The following is a 24,677-nucleotide window of genomic DNA, read 5'->3' on the forward strand; positions in this document are numbered from 1 at the left end:
TCAGGGTTCCCTTCGCCAACTGAAGATAACTGACAGCATTACCGTTGCTATTTTGCATACCTTCACAAACGTTTTGCATGCACCGAAAGCCCACCCCAAGAAATGTGCAATTACACACAAACACATCTACGCAAAATTGCCCATACCACACACACACACACATCAACATTGTTGATCGGAACAGACTAGCCACTCTAAGCGGAACCAGCTTTTACACCCTGGGGAAACTTTAATGGTACAGAAGATTGGAATGGGACAAGACCTGGGAGGAGACCTAAAAACGGTAAATATGGAAAATGGCAATGCTGGACACACCACCACCATCACTTGCGCTGCCGTGTCCCACCACTGTTTGCTGGGCTTCGAAAACCGGCGCGTCGTGTTGCCTTTCACATCCGGTTCTTGACTGCATTGGGGTGGCAAAGAATTTATCATCACCCCGTGAAGAAAGCCCTTCAAGTACGGAGTAATGCATATATCATCATCTTTCATAGTGCAGCTCTTGCTGTAGGTGCTGACGCAAAATTAGGTTAGCTATTTCGAGCACCTACAAACAGACACAGTGTAGCACACACACTCTGCTGAACTTTTGCACTTTTTCGTTGGCTTCTTCGGATCCGTATGAGAGTAGAGGAAACATTGAAAAAAAGCACACGCATCCGGATTTTATTATGCAAAAGCAATCGAAATATGAGCGTCAGTTTGAGCGAAAAGTTTTTGCTTAATGTGAAAATAAAACTTTTCTAGTGGGGAATACTTTTGGTATCAGTTTTAATGTTTATTGCGCTATGTACAGTGTACAGACTGAAAAGGAAGTTTTAAATTAAACCCTCCAAGGGCACCACAGGGTGCGTGAAATCCATCTCAGTTCAAGGTATTCGGAGGTACTTTGTACGACATGCTCGTACAGGTCGATGATAACCCCAACCATGCTACAGTAGTTACAGAAGGTGACCACATACCCGTTTGCTACCACCAGAGCACTATCACAGATCGCCATCAACGAGCAACAGTTTCCTTTTAAACACACCCCCAATACGACATCCAACCGTGGGACTGTTTCCGCTTGAACTACAGACCTACTCAGCAGGCAGGCACACACAACCTTCAAAATCACCTTGAAACGGTGTAAAGGAGGAAAACGTAACGGCCCGGATACAGTTTCAGCTCCAAAAGCTCGGGGGCTGTGTGATTTGGTGGTAATGCTCTCTACAGTAGCTCAAACACACTTTATATTCACTTGCATTGCCATCTTTTGTATGACTCACTCGTCGACTTACAACATTTACTTTTACTCAGCCGAAACCAAGAGAATCATCGGAAGCCTCCACAGAACTAGGCCTTAAAACTGCTTGTTTTACCAATTAGAAAAGTGCGTGTGTGTGCGTGTGAGTGTTCATTGGTTTTAACGCCTTAAAAAGCTGGGCATATTTATACGATTTCTTCTCCCTTTAGGCGGCGATGGATACCATTTTCGACGAATAGTTCAACTCGTAGTTGCTTTTCTGGAGCGGAAAACAAGAGGCCCAATAAATTGTCGGCCACATGGAAACCCATTACCATCGATTATAAATGCAAATCAGCAGGTGCTTTTCGTGGCGTAGTTTGCGAAACACACACCCCCGCGCGCGCTATGTTATAAAAGTAGAACGAAAAATCCCTGCGTAGTTTTAAAGCGTTGCTTGCTCTTCAGTCGGAAGAAGCGAATGGATGCTTTTATTCTAATGAGAAAATGGCTACGCTCAATTTTCTCCGCTATTAAGAATAGGGAGCAACGCAACGTGAAACAAGAAAAGCAACATTAGCCATTATTGGGTACGTTTCTGTTTGTTTTTGCATATATTATTTGGCAATCGATAGGACAGTGGTGTGACATACATATGTTGTGTTAACTAATATCTTGCGAATTGTCCATCTGTGCCAATAAATTGTTCTTGTTGAGTTAATTTGTATGAATGCATGTGTCTTGAGTATGGATCTTAAGACAGCACTGAGAAGGATGGGGTCCTCACTGCTTCATAAAACTAGCAACCGAAGGCCTCTTTATCCAAAGTTATGGACTATCCCTAAGAGACTTATATGACGCCGTCAGTTTTTCAATGTAATCATTGGTCGTATACCAACAAGCTTACATTGCGTTTCAACATCGACTTACAAAGCTGCAAAACTATCATTTGATACAAGACAAATCAAGTAAAAGATACCTCAATAAAATTGAAAAGCGATTACAAGAATGAAGGGCTTAACCGTGTGGCGCTTTCGAAACCGAACTTAGCCGGTCTACCCTAGTTCAAACTCACTTTAATACCCCCTACTGGGCAAAGTAGTAAAGGCTGTGGTCATAAAGATTAAAGCTGCGGAAGCTAAACGAGTGTGACGGGTGTGTATCGTGAGTTGTAACGATTTTGTAATACATTACTTTATAGCTTTTGGATGACTTTTTTTTATTAGCAATCACATTAGAACTCAGCGCTTCGATTACAAAGACAATTATATTAATGGAAAGCTAGGCAAAGCACGAAAAACTCAATTGTAGCTCTAAATCTGTTCTGAGTTAAAATGTCCAGCAGACTTTTGTGACTGGTATCACTGTGTTCACTAAAGCCTTTTAAAGTAACAGCCACTGATGGCGCGGATGGCAAAAAAAAAACAAACGAATGAGGACAACAACATGCCTTTTATTCTACTGCTTGCCGAGGGGTCGAGGGGTAAAATAACGCTTCCATTTGATTGCGTTGGGATTACCAGCAACTAAGAGCATCTTCCACCTTGACCATGCTTGCCAGCCATCGGAGAGGAAACAGTCGGACATCACGAAATATATCCTGGTTTTACCATTGGCAGCGATCCCTTCCCAAAAGTTTATGAGAATGGAATTGTCCTTTTTGTCTTGCGGGATATTCTCGACCATCGGCCACCACTAGGCTCTATCGATCGAAGAGAAGGATGAACGTGCCGCCTCTGTTTGCGTTTGGTTGCAAACTGTTAGTCGGTTCTCGCGATAAAACGAAACAGTTCACCACACACAGTAAACAATAAATATGCAGCATTTGGATAAAAGAAATGGGCAATGTTTTGGATTTTAAATAATATTTTTAACAACGGGAATATTTATCTCAAATTTTAACCCGCAATCTCCAATATTGGGCTAGTTATTCATCAAGTTAATACACAAAAAAACTCATTTCACAGGAGAATTATTTACTAATGGCCACTACATACACGGACACACACCCATACACATCAGATGTGTTGATCGGTGCCATATATCGGTACACGCTTCTTGCAAACAACCATAGTTCAGAGCAGTTTATAGACCCTTATCACGTCACTTGCAATAGATTGCTGCCCAAAATCGTAGCTGCCTTTGCTATACAAGGAAACGAAGAACAAAAAAACCAAACGGAAGCAATAACCAACAACAATAGAAGAAAAAAAAAGTTGTCGAAAACAAAAAAAGGTCCATGATCCTTATCGAAAACCAAAAGAATAACCCCGCTTGACCATCGACCTACGCGCTCTAGAAAGGTGGCAAAAGGTGCTGCCACTCAGCATGGGGCGGTGGTTTCTTAAATTCATCACCTTCTCTAAGCTCGGGAACGTTTTTGCATGCGACCCACAGTGAAGAAGTAAAAGAAGGTCACCGTGAAGGTGGAAGGGTAAGATTGTTGAAGGGGGGTGGCTTTGGCTTACACCTCAAAGTTCGGTAATGTTCACCGCCGTTAGTCAGGCAAACGGGTAACCTTCAATTCTGTACGATTAGTGCGCGATTAGAGTTTACAAGGTGGGGATTTACTCCCGTACAAAACCTATCCACCCTGTGGCTAAAGATTCGGATTATGGGGACCGAGGTGTTGAAAGAATTGTAAAGAAATATGATACACATACAAAACACTAAATACAGTACATTAAATTTCGTGAAGGAAACAAACACACAGGTAGGGTAAATAGTAATAGTCGATAATTGATTAGAATGTCATTCCAAAATATGAAAAATGTAAAAAAAATTTCAAGTTAAGCAAGCACTTCCAAGACTGCTTCACATCCATCGTAGAGCAATGCAGCAAATAAACACAACCCCGCAAAACAGAATAATCAACATAATACACACGGTCGAGGGTGAGGAGTTCGCACATATGCATCAGAATTTCAAGTCTCACACCGCAGCAGTTGACTAGTCGCTACACACAGCTCATTATGCATTCCGTCCCATTTGCTGTCTGACGTCTGTCCGGTCCCGGTTGGCAAGCTGCAGCAGATGCAACGAAGCCGACGGAATCAATAAGCAGCTGGAAGCGAACGCATCTCATGCTGCAGCAAATGCGAGGGACACCACAGGTTACCACCATATGTGAGGTTAGCCCAGTTTGACCTTCAAAACAATAGATACACTTTTCTCCAACACACCACCGACCATGCGACCATGACCGAGTGCAAAGCAGCGCAGCATAGAAGGATGGTAAACAGTGACATCTAGGCACTTGTGCAAGCAAAACATTTCCGCGTGTATCCGCCAAGATGAGTGCGATCCGTGTTGACGTAAGGGGTTCTTCCACCAAAGTATGCTCCTGGTTGGTAGATGAAGAACTATTTAAGCCATCGCTTACGTCGAGCTATTCATCACTCAGAGCTACGTCCCGAGTGTGGTTTCAGTGGAGTACATTTAATCGCTCGACAGAAGACAAGATGACATCTCTGAGTGCCTCTCAGTTGGTGATGTTGGTAATTTTGCTTCAAGTAAGTAATAGGGGCACATTACTGTGCAATAAAGCACCTCTACATGTTCTCGTTTGCATTCCCATCCTTCTCCTCCAGTATCCGAGATATTCAGTCGGATTCGGCTGGTGGTTTCTATGGCCCATGACGGGAGTACTATCAGCGTTCCAGACAACAACTACGACAACCACAGCAACCGATCCAGCTTCGCCCATCGTCAGTCAGTCCGCGAACGGGCTAGAGATATTGCTCGGCAATCGTGAAAACTCTTCCACCATCGGTACGGACGGTGGAACGAACATCTCGAACGTGGAAGTTAACTACGCCCGTGAGCTGCCTTTGAAATATGAGCAATTCTTCGCCACCCTCCAGGATAAAGCTACCGACAACGTGCGCCGCATATCGGCCGGTACCTTCGCGCCCGATATTTGGATTGAAACCATTCTGGGTGCGTATTACCGTGCGGCAAACGAGAGTCGCCGAGACAGATTAGGTGCGCTAAGTAGCCGGCTCGTCGACCTAGAAGCGTACGCCGAAGACGTTGCGGCGATGCTCGATCGCATCAGGATCGCTTTCGGAATCGAGCTCAACCAAAAGCTTCTGACGCTTGATGTGGCCGTGTTGAGATGCGCACAGGGCCAAACGGTAGACGGGATAGCGAAAAAGGTTTTTCAAGGGTATCGTGATTGCATCGTGGATCGTCTCGAACGGGTGAGAAGTGCACAACGGGAAGCTAATCACAATATGAGTCGAATGCTTGTAGAATGGGATGAAGTGTACCTTAGAAATGAAATCGCACACTGTTTGAAGGATGAACCAGATGATAGATGGTCGGACAATGATTATCAGCTTGCATGCATATCAAAGGTACGCACGCTGCACTGTGGATTGAACATTTTAACATTAGTTCTCTTCCTGATATCTTCTAGATCCTACATGAGGTGCATCGTAAAACCCTGCTCATGTCACACACCGCCCAACAATTAACGTTGGAAGCGGAAAACGAGTTCGGCACAGCCAAGGCAGACATGTTACAGTGTGCTGGAGATCTAGTGGAGCAGGCGAAAGTAAGTCTGGATGACATATCCGCCGTTACTTCCGAATGTCAAAAGCGTATTGTTGCTGATCAGCAAAACCAACAGGATGTTAACCAACAGACTGATAGATCTTAGCGTTGCTTTGAAGATAATAAAACAACTAAGCTGTACAATAGGTGCAGGTGTCAATTTGAATTGTAAAACCACAAAATCAACAATAAATTTGCATCATTGTAGATGCATCGAAACTTTTAAAATTGCGCTCTATTTGTTCCATGACGTACGGTAAGTTAAATATTTGAAGAATTGCCCCAATTAAAACAAAAAACTTCTGCATCATGTGTATAAAAACATGACCGCCTACAGCAAAGTGATCAGTTTTCATTAGAACGTGACCGAAAATGGGCGAATTTTATAGAATTGTGTTGGCAGCTTTTGTTGTAGTGGTAGGTTTATGCATTCATCTACAACTTAACTTATCGTAGAGTTGTTCTAACTTCTACAATTCCCTCCTGTAGGTAATCCTACCACATCACGAGTGCAATCCGTTTTTCTATTATCGCAGACCAGTTCTTTCAACATCATCCAGTGGAGCAACGTCGGTATCTTCTATTCCATCGCCAGCTCAACAATCTAACGTGACGGTTGCATTGGGAAATCGTATCAATACCGATACCGGTTTGGACGACTATGGTACTAATATCGATGGACTAACAGTCAATGTCGTTCGACGTCGACGTCGTCGCGACATTTGGGATCTTTCTTCGATCCTCGGGCCCAACGCTCCGAACGGATCATACATTGCGATCAACAATCAGATTTTCCCATTGCCGGACAACTTATCGAATGTGTCACTAAACGTGTCATCTCTATCAAATTCTCACGAGATTCTCAACATATCCCAATCTTTGACCGATTCATTACTTCCCGCAATACCGGAGAACTACACTAACGCTTTCCATACGCTGGTGACTGGGTTTGAGACACTACCACTGGATTTCATGGACAACATCGTTCGTTTGCTTTCCAGCGGCTATCAGAACACGTTCCGACAGCTTTTTCTCGAACGAAGCTTTACACGGCTCAATCAAACGCTTAATCGCAGCTGCAGGGCAGTACGGTACACACTCGACACTCTTGCCAATCAAACTGAACAAGGACTCGAGCAGCTAAGCGCCACATTCAACGGTGCGTCATCAGCGGTTCAACGGTGTGTCGGAACCAACCTAAACCCAACAAATGCTGCCAGATATATTGCGGACAAGGGCTTCAACTGCATCAATCCTAAGTGGCAAGAGCTGAAAGAGTTGGCAGGAAACATTGCCGAAGACGTTGTGGCCGCGGATGAAGGTGCATCCGAATTTCTGGCTAATCTAACTGCCTGCAATGGATCTAACTATAACGGCTCGGATCTGTCGACAGCACAACAAACCACACTGCGTCGTCAGTGCTACGTGCGAACGATTGGCTCCTTCCCGCAACCACTGCTCTTCTTGCCTATCTCGCTGGCAATTGATGGGGCAAAGCTGAATGCTACCGTAGCCAGCTTCGAAACAGAGTTGGGAGCGTGTGCTGCTGACGCTGGTCTCGAGATCGGTATGCAGGCGGCACAGATTGGAACACAAATTGTACTGTGCCAACTATTTAATTCATAAAACCGATACAATATTGGGGTGTTTGAGATTCGAATCATTTAAACGGATTTATAAAACGTCAATTTTTTTTCCTGGAATATCTAAGATTAAAAAAAAATGTCTGCCTAATAATACAGTTTTAACTTACCCAGCCTGAGTTCTCCGAAATTGCCACAGCCGATCTTTTTGCCAACGCGGAAGTTTGGGCCCACCATTAGGACACCGGAGGACGAACTAACCGAATGCCGTGCGGAATACATACTGCTGCCGCCTCTTGCACCACCGCCTCCGCCGCCACCGCCACCACCGCCGCCTCCACCGGCTGTGTTCGATGCTCCGGCACCGGGAACACCGCTATTGATAAAAGGAGAGAAAAAATAGGGAAGAAGAAACATTACAATATTGTTGGAAACAAAAGTCGTTTGAAATAAATCAGTCAGAATTTGTCGTATGAAGGCAACATTAAGGGGGATATTCTATTGATTTCATGCTGTCGAATAATAATTTCCTTCATTTACCTTCAACTTTTCGTTCATTGTAAAATTGAAATACTTGTTGTGCGCATAAGGATTTTGCATGTGCATAAAGTGCCATGTAGTTAACAAGAACAATCAATGCTTTACGCTCAAAGCATCCATTTTCCACCATCTGGTTGGTATTGAGTGCAATTGATAACATACATCTAATGTTGTAATTTGTAACTAGTAAGAAAATTTGGTGCAATTACATGGATCCGTGAATTATTCATCTGTTATGCTTACTCAATTCTTGAATGTAAAGAAAAACCAATAACAAAGCAAAAGCATATCTTATTTCCGCACGATCTTATTTCCTATGGATCAAGTTAACCTAAAATGTCTCTTTTGGTGGAAAAAAAACTCCAGCAATCACACAACCGCAAACAGTACTGTGTACTGATGGCATGTTAAATAAATACTGCTGAGCTCTCGTCCTCGCTTGAACCACGGGTCATCGGAGAAAGGCCAGTTAAAGCACACATTCCATCACCAACACCCATCATGCATGGTTGCGATAATTAGTTTTATTCGGTTCAACCTCACCGCTTCACACGTCAGAAGGAATCTCGCGTGAACGTTAGACACCCTTTCTCGCTCTCCCCAGAGAGGTTGGTCGATGCTCGGGACCTAATTACTGTCACGCAATAAACGGCACCTATACGGCCACCACAATGCGCCCACCATTCCCCCAAACCCCCTCCCTCCTCCCACATTACACCAACATCCTTAAATCAAGCAGGCGCGCACCACACAAAAGCCCTAGCGGTTGGAAGAAAAAGCCCCAAAATCGCTTCAACGAAAGCGAATAAAGTTTTCCATCACGCCGGACGCCGATTGAACCAATCAACGTGTCCCGACGAAGCCAACATCCCAATCTAGCTGGCTAGTGGTGTGGAAGTGTTGAGCGAGTTGACTGCCCTTCTCAACATACACACACACATCAATTGGAAGGCCATTGAAGATGGCCGAAGGGCTGAACAAACGTAAAGGAGTCCTGTAGAGTGTTGTGGACGGGTGGGGGGAACCAAGATCGCGCCAACGGATACAACACACGATGGCCGATAAGGGACAAACAAAACATCATCCCCGGGCTCACTTTCGGAACGTTGCCGTCATTCATTTTTCTGGGTACACCGAAATATGCCACAGGAAGTATGGCTGTGAATGGCGTGCGTTCCACGTTTCCGTTCCTTTCACTGTTGATGGTGTCCATATTTATTTCCATTTGCTGTACACACATACACACACATACACACATACAAACGGAACCTTTTAGGACACCAAATTTTCCACAAAGATCTAATCGAAACAAGGATAAACTCGAACCAATTGAGTTCAATCGATCGGGGTCAAAATCTGCCCTTAACCCTCTCACCATCTCTCTCGCTCTTTTGTCACTCTTGTTTCGGTGTTTCTGCTCCACAAATTTGGGGAATTCGTGGGTGCTGCTGCCCCGAATTACTACTACACCCTTCCAAAACTAAACACACACGCACACACCGTGTGACTCGCGGGATTTTCCACCAAAAATTGATTCTCTTGCGCTTATCTTGATCGATTTTTTTTTGCTTTTATTTTCTTTTCGTCTCGAATGTCCGATTAACGCGCGCTGTTGACTGTATCGAACTATTTTACCGAACCACCGAAATGTACATTACGAAGAAACTGTACACATAGCAAGTGGTGTGTAATGAAAGAAAATGAGGTTGATTTTTAATATGGCTCAGGCTCACACTTCGCACATTCTTCTTCGGTGGCTTAAGCGACTTGGGTTGGGGTGGGCTCGTGGTTGTAGTCTTAGACCGAAAACTCTCTTCTGGTGGCCTTATTTTCCTACCACCGATTTGTCCGCTTCGACATGGGTTCGAGACTAAGCAGCTAAACTGGTGGGAGGGTGAGAAAATAGGGTATCCCACCCGGGAGTTAAAACAAACTATTCAAACGGCTTCTGACCGACCGAGGTTCGAAAGCGAAGGTCACACGGCGATGTAGGCAAAAATGGGACACGGAAGCGCGCTCCTTCTTGCGAGTGGTTTCGAAATTGATCCCGGAAATTTTTTCCATCGGTTCTTGTCCGGTTTCTGTCAACGATAAACTTTTTAGGTCGGTCGAATGTCATTTAATTCAGGTCCTTTCGTGAGGGAGAAGCGTTACCTTCAGATGTAAATCAATCGTTTGTACATATGTTAATTTGTACGACTTTAGAGAGGTAAATTACTAATTTTGTGAAGGTATTTAAAATTATATCGCGTGAGAAATTTGACGACGATGACCGGTATGAGAGCTAGAATGATTTAATATAAAATAATAATTCAAAATTACCAAATATAAAGCCGCATTATATGATTATGGCCGCTTCCGGGAAGTGAAAAACAAAAACAACTACGTGAAGTTTGTGTCCACTATTTTTCTCTTCAAACCACACTACACACACAACACTACGGGTTTGTCGTTGTTACACCCTCACACTACGCAACTATACCATGTTGCCTTTCACGTTCTATGATCGGTGTGCTATCGAGTATTGCGTGTCGAAGATTTATCGTAAATTGCACGTGCATCGCAACAGAAAGTTTCAATAGTTCGAGCTATGTAAACAATAAGAATGCTTGTGGTTAGAATGTGCAAAATAGTAAGGACTAAAAGGGTAAAAAAAACTATCTTCAGCAGTTCATAAGTAGAGTTATGGAGTGTACAGTGAGAAACAGATTTAAGTGAAAAATGTAATAATAACCGGCACATCGTTCAAGGTAAAAAACTTTAAAAATAAACAAAAACTAATCCTCAGTGTCAAAGGCTCATCATCACTTCACCGAAAAAACAGAGACTTTCATTTTCTCAGACTCTACAGCTCACACAAAAACTTGAACGAACACAATAAAGCCACAAAGACTAAAGTTAAAGCCACCTTTAAAGGAAGATAAACGCCAGTTTGATTTTGATTATTCATTTTCCTACATAAAAACTACACTTTTTCTGTGTTTAATTTCATAAAACAAAGCTGAACTACCGCTTCCAATATGGATGGATGTCGATGAAAACTCCTAGCCCTTCTAAATATAATGGACGCACGGTAAGCACACCTCGAACGGGGTCTTCTGGTCTCCTTTGTTTTGTTGTTTCACCGTTGCTCAAGTGGAAAAAGGCGGCACCACCGGCTTACGATGGATCCCCTCTGTGTGTGCACACACACACACACACACACATATTTTGGGGGCTAATTTCCCAACAGCGCGCGCACCACATTTTGCCCACGTTACAATGCTGGCTCTGTTGGCGAAGATACTTTCAATTGTACTGCAACAAACAAGCGCAGTGACTTACTGCTCTCGTTTTGATTTTTCTTTACGTAACATATTAACACACTGCACTTGGGGAGCCCGTGTACAACAGTGGATGCACATTATGCACATTAGGGAAACGATAAGAGGATTTCATGATATCATCCACCACGTGGAGAGAATATGCGAATAGCGCCAAAAAAAATTGACGAAAAATGTGCAGCACAATGGAAAAGTTGCTTTAACCAGTGAGAGAGACGAATAAAGTCAACGTCTAGATAAACTAGCCACCGTCACCCAAGAAACTCTAATCTGTATTGAATTTGTGCAACAGTAATAAACACACAAACAAACAAACGAAACACATGCAAAGAAAATAAGTGGAAGGAATTTAAAATTCACGATAAAACCATCTCATTCGCGCCGTCATCCCGTCGTCGGTCTGCAACTAATCACACCGCACACGAACAACACTTGCTACAGAACCGGCCAACAAAATGCACCACTGAATTGTAGTCACACTGCAGCACTTGTTAGTAGCGACGTTACTTTTCACTTTCGATCTAATTAATTTTAACGGATTTTGTGAGGAGGAATTTTGCGCTTGAAACGAAGAAGAATAAAATCAAAATAAAACATAACACACCCGTTGTTGTTGTAAGCTTTTCGTACTATGGAAGAATTGTGTTTCTTAAAATGATTGAATACTTTGTTGGAGAAAGCTGAACTTACTCCAGCGAACGACCGTGAAACAATACAGTGGTTAGCTCAAGTCTAACGGATAGGCGCAGCGCAGTAACTTTACGATACAAACAGTAGAAACCAATGCCAATTCCCCCTACCGTCCGAAACACCCTCCTGTGGCAAATACACAAATGTCAAAGTAACGTGTTAAAGGACGTCTTCCACTAAGACTGACGTGGGACTGTGTCCTGCTCGTTGCGTTCTTCTACCTCGCCGACGAGCCTTCCACGTGTCGGGACGTGTCAACGTGACGAAAAAAGCTTGAAAATGCAGAATGTCCGCGGTCCATCAACTACCGGCGGGACACAGGTAAGTCTCGTGTCAAAAACACTCTACACCTTCCGCTTCTTTAGGAAGAAGCAGGGTGGGGTCCTTCTTTGTGGCAGCATGTGCACTGCAGTAACATTTTCCCGTTAGCGGATAGGTAGGCAGAAGAGTAATGTTACACATTTGGATCACTTTTGGACACCGAACCAACGGTTGTGCTCGATTCGTTTGCCACCTATACAGCGGGGGGTTGTGGTGCTTCCCTCGCTCACTCACTCACTGCACAATTTATATGAAAGGGCACGTGATGCAATGCTTTCGAGGGTGAGGCGAGCCGCAATCACGTGTAACGAATTGTCAATAGCATTTAATTTAATCATCTGCTAGCGTTTTTATATACAAACGTGTCTTAATTGAATGAAGGATTTTTTTTATTCAGGATTGGATGATTCGAGCCGATGGTAGAGGCGACAGTGGAACCTCTCTTCACGCGACAGGACCTGGGTTCAAAGCTGAGTTTCAGAACCGGCTAACAAACTATGTGGTGTAGAAGAAGTCTCCATTAACTACATGGTTAATGTGTTCATCGGTTGAGAGTCCCTCATCCAACCAGACCTCAAGATCTTTCATGGTGGTTACTCTACTTATTTGGGTGGCGTATAAGGAGTAGTCCTATAACAGCCGACCAGCAGAAGGCCTCCCGAAAGAGACGACACAACATTTAGTTGGGCAGAGCACCAACCCATTGTTCACAGACCAAACAGAAAAGTCACTAAGAGAGCGTTGGAGAGATCGACAGTCGGAAGACAAAGACACGGGGAGAAAGATTTTGATATCATCAGCAAAAAGAAGGTGTCACACAGTTGGAAGAACATTGATGTAGTCATTGATGGGCAAAAAGGATAGGACTAAGTGCACTTCCGTCAGGAACGCCAGTCAAGCTCACAAGTGACGGAAATTACTCAAGTTCCTGAGAAATAATGACTTCTCTTCAACATGCCTCAGGAGGATAGATTCTTTCGATAACTAAAACACCCATTTAATCGCGTTCAAACCCAAGACACTCAAAAGGATTTTCGCTAACTATATGTAAAAATATAAATAAATAGCTCCAGTAGGCTTTTCATGTCATGAGAACGGTACCAGACAACCATTTCAGTATCAGCTTTTTGGATGTGTAGTTCTACGATACAACGCACAACCAAATACTGCTTCACCAAACAATCTTTTCTGACCCATTCGCTACATCGCATTGACTTGAAGCAATTGAAGTCACATGTCTGTCTTTCTTTTCCTTTGTTTGATGTCATGATGCCGTCGTTATTTTGAAATTGTTTACACAACACTCATCATCCAGTAACCATCTAATCTTTGCGTCAGAACACCAATGCTGCTGCCTCATATGGCCACTGCTAAACGTGCGTTTGTAAAAACGTGCATTTGGTGTGCTGTATGTGAATAAAAAAAAAACCCCCGGGGAACACATTTACGGGCAGATCACCCTCGAAATGGGCCCATATGGGGCACACGCGGTTGCTGTTTTTCGCTTTCTTTTGTAAAGTTCCAAAGAAGAACGCCAACCGGCAATGGTGGATTCTTACACCAAACTACTGTCCGCCATGTGGACCAAAGTCACATGGTCTCTCTTGGTCCGTTTCGTTGTTGTTGAGCGTTGGGCATGCACTTTTTAGTGTTCCCTTCCGATTCGAGCGTGACTTTGTATAACGGGTGTGTGCAGGGCGCGCAGGCGGGTACGGTGTACGGTGTATTTATTGTCTTTCCATGTACCATACTCAAGAAAATGGAAAGAGAATTTTAAAGCAACCACGTGATTGGGAGAGGGTTACTTAGTGAATAGGTTAGGTAGAGAGAGGGGGAGGAAAGTTGCCCGTTTAAGCATTACCGCCGCAACAACTGGCCAGCTTTGGGCAACGGACGGCAGCTGCATATTAAAACTCGAAATAAAAAGAAAAAATAATTGCAATCGGTAGGCAGGCGCATGTTGCAGTTTTTAAACGTTCGTTTTTTTTGTTGCATTAGCTCTTAGTGCTTGTTAGTTGGTAGCAAATTGTCCCACTATGGAGCTGGTGTCTGGGAGTTGTTTAACGAATAATTCCGCCCATAATGTGTGCGGGAGAGCAGATCTGCAACGACCGAACAGCGTTTCTAATAAACCAACGTGTGGTGCTTACATTTATTCACGGCAAAACGTGCTAATTTTCCGCCTCTTATCGGACATTCTAGTCACGCCGATTTCCTTTAAACGGAGCAAATGGAGTGTGCACACTTCCAACTCCCCTTGACTTGAAAATAACACAAACGAGTACTCTCTTTAATAAGTTAAAAAGCTAAAGAAAAATACAGGTAAAACAAGCCGAACAATAAATTGGTTCGCCTAGACAAAGAACCGAACGACGCACTTTTAATTTTCATTTTTAAAAATCAAAAGCATGTAATTAGTTAAGACTTTGTAGAATAAAGTTAGATACTTCAAATCATTATTACAGCATTAGGCAAGTGTGATTAATGTTACTTTGGTGTGAAAAACTGTGTACATGTGATCAATGGAATCTACCAAGCGTGCCAGTTAGGATGTGAACCACCCGGCTGGCTGCCCGTTTAAAAACCTCATTACCAAAGCGTGCACCAAAATCACAATGCATTCATCATTTCACAAGACTTTGCTGTGCTGTTGTTGTAGCTTCGCGTGGAACATTGCGTGTGTCGTGGGAGTAAGCGGCTCGTGGCGAATAGTAAAAGTGCAGTAATGTGTTGTGGGTGTTTCCAAATGTTTCGCCGGCAAATCTCGTCGTACCTGCAGTGAGTGATCTTTTTCGGACGAAAGTTCAACGGAATGCATAACATTGGTGGTGTGTGCGCTTAGGGGTAGGATCGCGTACGGGGGGAGGTTGGTAGTGATGATATTTCCTCTCACTCAATTCACTTTCCAGCGGTACAATAGAATGAATAATTCGCTCCTACTACTAAAACTGTCACCACTGCCGTACTTGGTCGTGCTCCTGCTTCAAGGTCGTTAATTTTAATCATTAAAAGCATCTGAGGTTGATAAAGTGCTGTTAAACTGCACAGAAATAAGTATTAGTAATGGGAAAAGAGGAAGTACAGAAGCAATTTCAAAACACATCAGAAAACACTGCTGCATTTTCGCATTCTAAAGCTGAGACGCTCTTCAAATATTTTTTTTACAACCATAACACTTTGATGCCATTCTCTACACTTCTTCTGCTGCTCCATCCTACACACCATCTGGTAGACATCATGTACGAATTTATTTACAATCAGCCAGGGATCGCTGATGCGAGAAAAAAAAGGAACAAACTAAAAAAACAAAATTTTCGCTGATATACTTCTATCTTCCAAATAACTTCCATCAGCAACATAGAGCGCGCGCGCGCCTCCATTAATCGTATTCCATGGGATCGTTTTAATGACCAAGCTCTTTCCGTCACTAGAGAGGGAAAAAACGCAAAAGACGAACTTCGGCTTCGGCTCACAGTCTTTATAAATCCAATGAAACAACAACATCCGCTGAAAGAAGCATCGCTTCCATTTCTTCCAGTCCTTGGCCGCTCTTTGCCATCTGTGACTCTGTTTTTTCACACCAACTTGTGTCATCATCTTGCGCTACTTATCACCACGCAGACGAAGAGACCATACCGAATCGAACAACAACAACAACAGGGCGCAAAATGCCGACAGCAAAATGCGCGTGGTGCACTTCATCGAACACAAGTTTTCTACACGATGCATAGAATAACTTTTATAAGGAAAGGCGTTTTATCTTTTTCCAACAGCAATTCGCATACATTTCGATCCTTTCGAGTGGCAAAAAATGTAACATAATGTTATCGTTGCATCGCGAAACTGTGATTGATTAGAAACAGCAAACCGCGAACGATAACAGTATCAGTACGAGCAAACAAACTGGAGCGCAATCACACTTTGAGAAGCATCTTGAAACACGTTTCAGCGTGTCATTTTTATAGGGCTCAGACGAACTACACAGTCGACCACTCAACCATCTGGCTACCAATCAATATTCTGTATTGTAAGGGGTACACAGGGGACCGGTTCTACTCGTAATTAAATTTTGCGCTACACCTTGGGAAGACTTTGGTAGTGTTTTTGATTAATTTAGGTTTAATTATTGAAGCGAATTAGATGAGACAACTCTAAGAGCATGGAACACTCGAATTTGGAAGAAGAATTGATCCAGATACTTTGGAGTAGGATGTATAATAATTTGCACTACAAACATGGGGAGCTTAAACAGGTCTCAACGGAAAGAATCACACATCAAGCACGCATATCCGTCTAGTAGGCAAATCTTTCACACTGTTGAAATGGTCTCGGAATATCATTTAGCACTTGTGACACACGACACGGCAAACAAAACTTCGAATCCTAGAACCATCTCTGATCACCAACCAAAGCAGCACCCCACAAGACACACACACTCTCCTTGTCTCCTCGCACTATCTATATTGCGCACTTGTTGTACGAGATTCGTAAACACACACGTCACAAACGGCAACTCCTCTTACGCAAAGATGTAGAACGTTTCCGACACGTTCCCTTCTAGTAGCCTACACACACACGACGCACCGGAGCAGCATTCCAGTGCTATAAATTATTTTTTCACAGACGCACTCCAAGCACCATGATCTCGGGCCCTTGCAGGCGGGTCAAACAGAAATCCACCAACACCAGAAATAACTAAACTAGCAGACTCCAGAAACCAGAAACTACCGTCAACTCTACTACTGCTGCTGGCTGCCCACTTTCTACAGCGTTCGACGAATGTCAACGATCGACTGAGAGGCACCACTGGCACCACACAACGCAAAGGGAACACCACATACATCTTTGTACCCCACAACACACAGCCAAAACGCGGACCCGGCGAGCAACAGCAAAAACGAACCACCCCCAGAGACGCGCGCTCTCTTCGGGAAGAGCGAGCGAGCGCATTTATGTCCAGCCGCGGCTTAGGTCCTACGTATTCGCGTCCAGCGTAGGTCCGGCTAGAAACCGGCCACCCGCGTCAGGGCCTTTGGAGGATTTAGAAATACTAAACTAAACCCTCTCTATATTAGCGCAGTTTGCTGTAGCTGCCGCGCTCACACAACAACACATCAGAACTACTCGGCTCTGTCTTCCACAACGAAGTAATGGCGCGCGAGGGCTTCCCGTTGTCACACCAACTTGGAACTGGAGAAGTCGCAACTGCTCAATTACAAACCCCGGCGGCTCCACATGCTGGTGTGGTCGAACACAAAATGTGGAGAGAGCACTCTAACGACACAAATCCCTCCCGGTAGATTCCTTCGTGCGTGCGTGTGTTGCTGTCGGAGAGTCACACTCATATAATCTAATTTCCATTCGATGATGGATGAATCCCTTGCACCATATCAAGCGTGTGGCTATCTCTCCTACCCTCTCTCTCTGGGCGCTCTTCATCCCCTATCTGAAGCAGTAGTTGGTATTAAAAAAAAACGTAGAATTATTTTAATCTCCTCTGGCACTGCCGATCGCCGAGTGATTCATGTGCCACACCATACCACACCCCGTGTGAATCGCGAACACGCCAGGAGTAATACAATTAAACATAAATCGAACCGATCGATGAGTACACGCGGCCCTGGGCGCTGTGTGTCAGCAGAACAGAAGGTATAAAAAAAAACACCTGCAGAAGAAGAGAGCTTCATTCGGCAGCGAACGCAGAAGCACAAAACCACAATGATACAACACACCCAGGCCCAACAGCATTGGGCATGATTGTTTTCTATATTATCAGTGGCAAGTTGCTGCTGGTAGAGCGATTGTACCGTACCCGCTTTATCATTGGCAACTGCAACACTACTTGCATAAGAGTTCACGGGGCTTTGTGCGCCGTGTTGTTTGTTGTGTGCTTTGCAAAAAAAAAAGGTGGTACAAATCCGTTCGTGCGTCAATCAAAGATGAGTTTTGATGGAAGCATTGCTAGTCGGTCCTACTACCGAGGTGACACGTGTTTGAGCTTGAGATTCTGATTTGCATTGTTGAAGGTGCATTCTTTTTTTTTTTTTTTTGTATTTGCGTTTTAACATAAAGTTTGAATTTAGTTTGAAATGTATGTTTGGTAGACAAAACCAATATGACGACAATCTCTGAAATTTTCACCTAAGTATAGAAGGTGTTGTGATGTGAACTTTGAATCCTTTTTATTACAAGCTGATCTTGAATTTTATTGCACTTTCTTCACGCCTTTTAAAAATTAAGTAATATTGAATTTTTTAATTTCTCCACCGAATGAATGTATGAAAGTATGTAAGTGCAACAATTTCCACAGGCACCTAGCAATATTGCACTTCTTATTAAACAGTCGTCAGAATTGATTCGTAAATTACTAGTCTTAAACTTAATTTATTGCAGCTTTCCGATAGTAGTAGCAGTAGTAGTATTAGTAGTAGTAGTGGTAGTAGCAGTAGTTTATTTTGGACTTAATATTTATAGCGCTGTTTAACAACAACAACAATTTTGTTTAATAACAATGGGTTCGCACCGTTATCAATTGTGGTTTAATATTTATAATATGGGAAAAATTCACAAAAAAACCCAACCCAACCCAAAAAATATTTTAATTTAAATCCAACCTAACCTAGCCCTAACACTATGATAAATAAAAACGAAAATAAAGGATAAATAAAAAGATAAATTAACCTAAGTTAAAGCCAGCATGGCTTAGATTGCTAACTGAATCAATGTTCTTGAACCAAGGAGGAACATTTATGATCATTTTCAATATCTTATTCTGCAATACTTGTAATTTTTTACGATGTGACAATGCGATGCTCTTCCAAGCTGGGACTGCATACGTTAGTACTGGTCGAAAAAATGCCTTGTACAAAAGTAATTTGTTTTTTAAATTCAATTTTGATCTGCGATTAAGAGAAGGGTACATACTTTTAATAAATTTGTTCGTTCTTACTAGAATATTTTCAATATTTGTTTTAAAAGTCCCCCGTTCGTCAAATTAGACACCTAAGTATTTTATGTTTGTTTTCCAAGGAATATTCCCTTGACTAATCAACAGTTCGCTTTGTGGTCATTTCCTCGTACAAATTTTCCTTGCCAAAAAATTCGCTTCAGATTTTGAGCTATTTGTTTTCAGTTTCCATTTCGTACAGTGTTTGGCATATGTTTCTAGAGCAGCTGTCCGATAAAAAAGGGGCAACTTTATCTGAAACAGCTTCAAGGGAAACTGTTTAAAGCTTTCCCAGTATGCTTTCCTGTTGAGCGTTTACAGGATATTCTTATATCTACCGATGGACTATACAAAAGACTAATTAAACTGTATATTTACATCATAAAAAGGGCAGGTAGCAACGAAAACTTTATAACTTTAAAAGCTTTAATCGATCGACACGAGTGGATCACACCTTTTTGTTGTTTATGAATTCATTTTATAAATACAACTCACACACCCACAAGCTCGCAACTAGAGAATCTGCTTCAGCAAACGAAGGTGTATGAAAAGAAATTAAGAAAAAAAACTTGCCACCTTCAAAAACTAGCTAAGAATTAATGGTCGCAAGTCACGCGATTTTGATTTCGATTGATTTTAAAAATGCGTTGGTTCTGCTCAAAATGCGACAACGAAACAACGGCTAGGGGAAAAAAAAAACTCATACCGTAATAGAAACACAAAAAATCAATACCTCCAATTGATTATAAATAGCTAGAATTTATGTTTCCTTAAGTTGGGCGAAGGTTTAGCGCAGGTGGTTGGGTGGTCTACAGGTGCAGAACCATCCATACGGGTAGAGTAAATGACAGGAAGCCAGCAAATGGGCAGGACATGCCATCCGGAGTTTGTGGTGCCAAAGAAGAGCGAAATTAAGCGAAAAAGTGGACGGCAATGAGACGAGTCATAACATTTCGTGCAATATAATCCACCCGAAATCCGTATCAAGCGCAAGGACACAACGCCAAAATAATGCAGAAGATATCGACGCAATTATGTTTTGTTTTTTATTTATTTATGTAAGTTCTATGAAAGCTAAGAAACATTACAACATTATCTATTCGAGCGCTTTAGGACGCTTCAGTAAATTATGATGAATTCTTTAATTAAATTAAAAAATCCAGTCCCTCTCTTCGTCCCTGGTTTAGCATCAATCACGTCCAGAAAGACACTCAAACAAATTGGCTCTTTACAGCGATCGATTGATCGAACGGAGAAGTTACGCAAAACCCCCCCGACATGATTAACATTTATTTTAATTTTCCCTACTTTTCACCGTTTTCTTAAACCTTAGCAGCAGAACGAAAGAAAAGCTACTTAGCACATAAGGAAATTTAGCGCTGTATGGAACCCGCAGCTTCAGTATAATTGAACTATCCGGGGTGAAAGGTTAGCACGAAGCAAGAAAAGAAAAATGGAAACCTTTGTCCTTTCTGCAGCAAGAGATTGCAATTTGGTACGAGGAGCAAAAACGATACTGAAGCTAGGTGCCTCCTAGTTATCGGGAGGATAAGTTCCATTCCCCACAAGGACATCGTCCAACGATTCCGTTTGATTTTTCCCATCGTTTTTCTTTTCTTTTGCTCAATCCCATTCCATTTGGCAACAATTTTCCCACTAGTTTAGCGCACTAGTTTTCGTTGGCATCGATTCCAACACTGGTTCTCCATCTGCTTTTACTTTTCTCCGCTTTAATTTGTGTACGTGAGATGGTGGAGAGACCCGAGACACAACGTGGAAAATAAATCTGGAGCATAAATTTGATTAAACTCCCCGGCAAACCACCCTCTCTCTCTCACTACCGGCGTCCAGCAGCGGGCGGGAAATCGAAGAATCATCCGCTCCACAAAATGCGGGGTCACATACATAATACAGACGAACGAAAACGGATCGATCAGCATTGGGAGAGCATACGGCGCCAAGCCAAAGGCGTCAATGCGAAAGTGGAAAATCGATTGTTAAATTGCCATCCGTTTTCTCTGTGCCCCCGGTGTATCTGTCGCTCACGAAGCGTTCAGAAGCACAACAAAAATGGGATACGGACGCAAAAGGTATGGAAAAAGCACTATGGCTTTGTGTGTGTGTGTGTACCTGGGAAATGAGATTTTTTTCTTGTGATGAGGAAAAATGCAATATCAATTGAGATGATAGGAATAGTGTCCTCAGTGGATGGATCTTCAAAACAACCCACGTCTTGCCGCTTTTAAGAGGAACATGTACGACGCAGCAGAAAGCTGAACAAACTAAAGAGACATAAATTGCAGTTTTTTAAAGTTGGATCACCTACCTACGCCAATTTGTCAAGTTGCTTTCATTTCATGATTGTGATTGAAGTTTTATGAAAGCGAATTCGACGACGCACTGATGTTTCACTACGCCAACAACTTTAAAGACGTTTAAAACTAACTTTTGCGTTCATTGTAAGACTGATGACTCTTATAGACGACATTGATAGCTAGCTTTGTTGCATAGAACTGGCAAGGTATAATTATGTTTCTTTACAGCTAAGGATACAGATGAAAACGAATTAAAAAAAAAACAATCATATTCGCGTTAAAGTCGTCCTAAACTTCACTAAAAATATTTCGCAAAAGACAACACCTGCAACAGCATTAATGTTGAGGATTCGCCCAAGAGTGCTGTCTCGACAGACGAAACATTTAAAGTCTCACTGCTCGGATACGCTTATGATACACATGAACTTTGTCTAAAACTGACCAAAATGTTTTAGTTATGATTGTGTGGAAGATGGGAGTGACTACAATGACGAGGCTTAAGCTAACCTAATATCGTACGAACAACTCTAAGATGGGCCCAATATTGTACAGCGAACTTAAATAGCCAGAATCTGTGCAGCAGGTTGGCAGGCTTTAGAATTTCCACCTCGATCTATGATATGTAATGCAACAAATCGAAACATAAATCTGTTGAAGCAAACCTGTGCCAAGTCTGTGCATTGCATTCTCCATTTTTCGTCGTGTGATGGCACTTTTAACCGAACATATTCCAGATCCCAAAACACTTACCTATCAAGAGAAAAAGAGAGAGAGAGAGAAAAAAACATGTTAACTTAATAAAACTTTCACGTAACTAAAAGAAGGAGATCTGCAAAAATTTTCAACTGGAAGAACACGTCTTCTAAGTAATAAGGTCCAACCATCGCACTTGAATAAAAACTTTCCTTTATGGAATACTCTTGAGCTTTCTATTTTCATCTTTCAACAAGCTTTAAAATGTACAAAATTCAACACATCACAAAATTGCAAATTTAAGCTTCAAACAAACAAACTTACTCCATCTCCTGCATAGGAAATTGAGCAGGAAATTGCCAAGAAAGTGTTGTTGTTCTATCGAAAAGAGGAACAACAACCGTTGTGGATGAGGAGATTGGTAAGCGACCAGAAGGGTGGTATAATTGGGGCGAAGGAAACTTTATACAACAATAACAGCAGCGGCAGCAACAACAAAAAAAAAATATGGATACCAAACAATAGATAACGACATGCAACCGTCCGACCATCCAACGGACCGACCGACCGACGAGGCGACTGTGGTCACGATAAAAAGGAAAAGATGTCAGTGCGCTGCTTTCGGACGCGTCAACGGTGGGTAATGAAGCGATAATGTTAATGGACTTAACACGGAACCATCATTACATCACAACGCCAGACACGTACCGCGCAGTATGAATGAAGCCATGAGGGCAGCAGGTTACAAATTGTACTGCCAAAGAGCAGGTCCAGCCGTGATGTGCAAGCAAGAGATTTCAAAAATAGGGCAAGATTTTTAAATCGTATTTTGTTTTGGCGTGTAGAGAATGTCTTTTTTAAAAGAAAATGTACACATAGGAAGCTTCTCAATTCTAGGCTTAACCGTTAGTAATTGAAGGATATATTTTCAGATGTAAGCACACATGAAACAAAGAATTTTTAAAATTGGAGAAGCAGAAACGCCCAATTCCACTTCTTCAATACACTCCAATTTACACACACGCAACGTGAAGTGACGCGTCGTCGCGTATCTCAGAGCATGCGAAATAAAGCTTCCTGCAGCTTAGGGATTTTGTTGTCGTTTTGATATCATCCCATAAGAAGGGGGTATTAGTCAACAAAACACTTAACAATCAGCACCACTCAAAGCGACGGCACCGAACAAAATTGCACCTCGAACAGCATTTGTCGAACAAGTCAACACACGGCTGTTCGATTGGTTGGTGGCTTTTAAAGCAAACACATGACAGCAAACTGCTGTACTGCTGCACCCAGGGAAAGGTAAGGAAGTGAGTCGTATTAATAACTTGTTGACATATAATGCAAACAAAAAAGAAAAGGAAGCAAAACGTTCAGTCAATCGGTAGGTATGAATAACGGCGAAGCCACAGATAAACCTTGCCAGTAGAGGGTGCCTCATCTAAGACTTGTTCACACATACGCCATTGTCTTTAGTTATCGGTGCATGGTTTGCCTGCCTTCTCTCGTTAAACCGATAAGATATGTAATGGTGGTTGATGAGGGGTTCTCCTCGCCAGACGTGATACAACATGCGCTTGGCTAGCTAATGGATTAATCTGATGCGACGAATGTACTGCAGCGAGAGACTTTGAAGATAGGGAAAGTTATCGGTATTCGGCAGGCAATTGAAATGTGTAATGTTGTTTTACCAGGATTGCAGGCAGACACCGCTCTTAAGGTGGCGATATCCGTTAAGTTCAGGATCTCAAGTTTCTTGTCCAAAAGACTGTAGCTAGTGAAATCGAATTGAATTTTGTGTTAATTTTGTATAACGTTATAATTATAATTTATCTCAAGGCAATAATTCTAACAGGGTTATATCATACAACCTTAATAGTGAGTAGACATCGTATCCGAACGAGAAAATCTTCTTTTCATAGTTTTTTTTTTTAAACTTCTTCGGACAAGTTACTCGGACTCTTAGCAGCCGTTTGGGCATAAGGAAGATCCACGGCGGTACCGATGCGTGATATCCTGCAACAGAAGGACTACGAATATGCGCGGATTCTGTTTGACTTCGCCAAAGAGATGGGAATCGTCCTTTGATCCCTTCCCCTTTATGTTACACGTTCGCAACGGTGACATTGACATGCGCCAGTCGCTATATCCCAGAATCGATAAAAATTGGTTTAGGAGATCTAGTCGAAGACATGCTCTGTCGATGGCGGAATGTCTGGAGTCGATGCTACAGTAACCTTACAAGATTTTTTTTTGCTATCGGCTTCATGCGTTTTGTAGGTGTCAGGGTCGCCATCGATAAGATTAGATCACTGAACCAACTGAATTAGGTTTGGACGACGTGAAGTTGTGACTGGCGGCTTTACTGTTGGCGGAATGCATGAGTTAGATGATACTGTAGTTTCACAAAGTTGTGGTGGCTTCTAGTCTCGTGCGTTCTGCCGAAGATAGGGTCGCCATTCACAACATCCAAATGCTGGCAAC

The 24,677-nt window shown here is 42.6% G+C and overlaps 2 protein-coding genes and 1 pseudogene across 15 annotated transcripts in view; 2 read left to right on the top strand and 1 right to left on the bottom strand.

Moving 5' to 3' along the window:
* The window catches only part of LOC126557601 (casein kinase I), a 65,752-nt gene that overhangs the window by 29,420 nt on the left and 11,655 nt on the right, over window positions 1–24,677 (bottom strand). For all 14 annotated transcript variants that reach the window (XM_050213432.1, XM_050213429.1, XM_050213436.1 and 11 more), the window contains exon 2: window positions 7,536–7,741. In XM_050213432.1, coding sequence (XP_050069389.1) covers window positions 7,536–7,741 — 206 coding nt within the window. The remainder of the gene's footprint in view (window positions 1–7,535; window positions 7,742–24,677) is intronic.
* On the top strand, window positions 4,580–5,888 carry LOC126558273 (uncharacterized; annotated as a pseudogene).
* LOC126558281 (uncharacterized) lies at window positions 6,155–7,408 on the top strand. The gene is made up of 2 exons (XM_050214271.1): window positions 6,155–6,199; window positions 6,272–7,408. Exons 1-2 carry the CDS (start codon window positions 6,155–6,157, stop codon window positions 7,406–7,408), a joined length of 1,182 nt encoding a protein of 393 aa, XP_050070228.1.

This window comes from Anopheles maculipalpis, chromosome 2RL, assembly GCF_943734695.1.
Source record: "Anopheles maculipalpis chromosome 2RL, idAnoMacuDA_375_x, whole genome shotgun sequence".
Taxonomy (NCBI): Eukaryota; Metazoa; Arthropoda; class Insecta; order Diptera; family Culicidae; genus Anopheles; species Anopheles maculipalpis.

What these genes read in the sequence shown, in the direction of transcription:
- LOC126558281 (XM_050214271.1), top strand. Translation starts at nt 6,155, where the DNA reads ATGGGCGAATTTTATAGAATTGTGTTGGCAGCTTTTGTTGTAGTG. An exon ending in TGGCAGCTTTTGTTGTAGTG is followed by an intron (nt 6,200 to 6,271) that starts GTAGGTTTATGC and finishes TCCCTCCTGTAG; the next exon opens with GTAATCCTACCACATCACGA.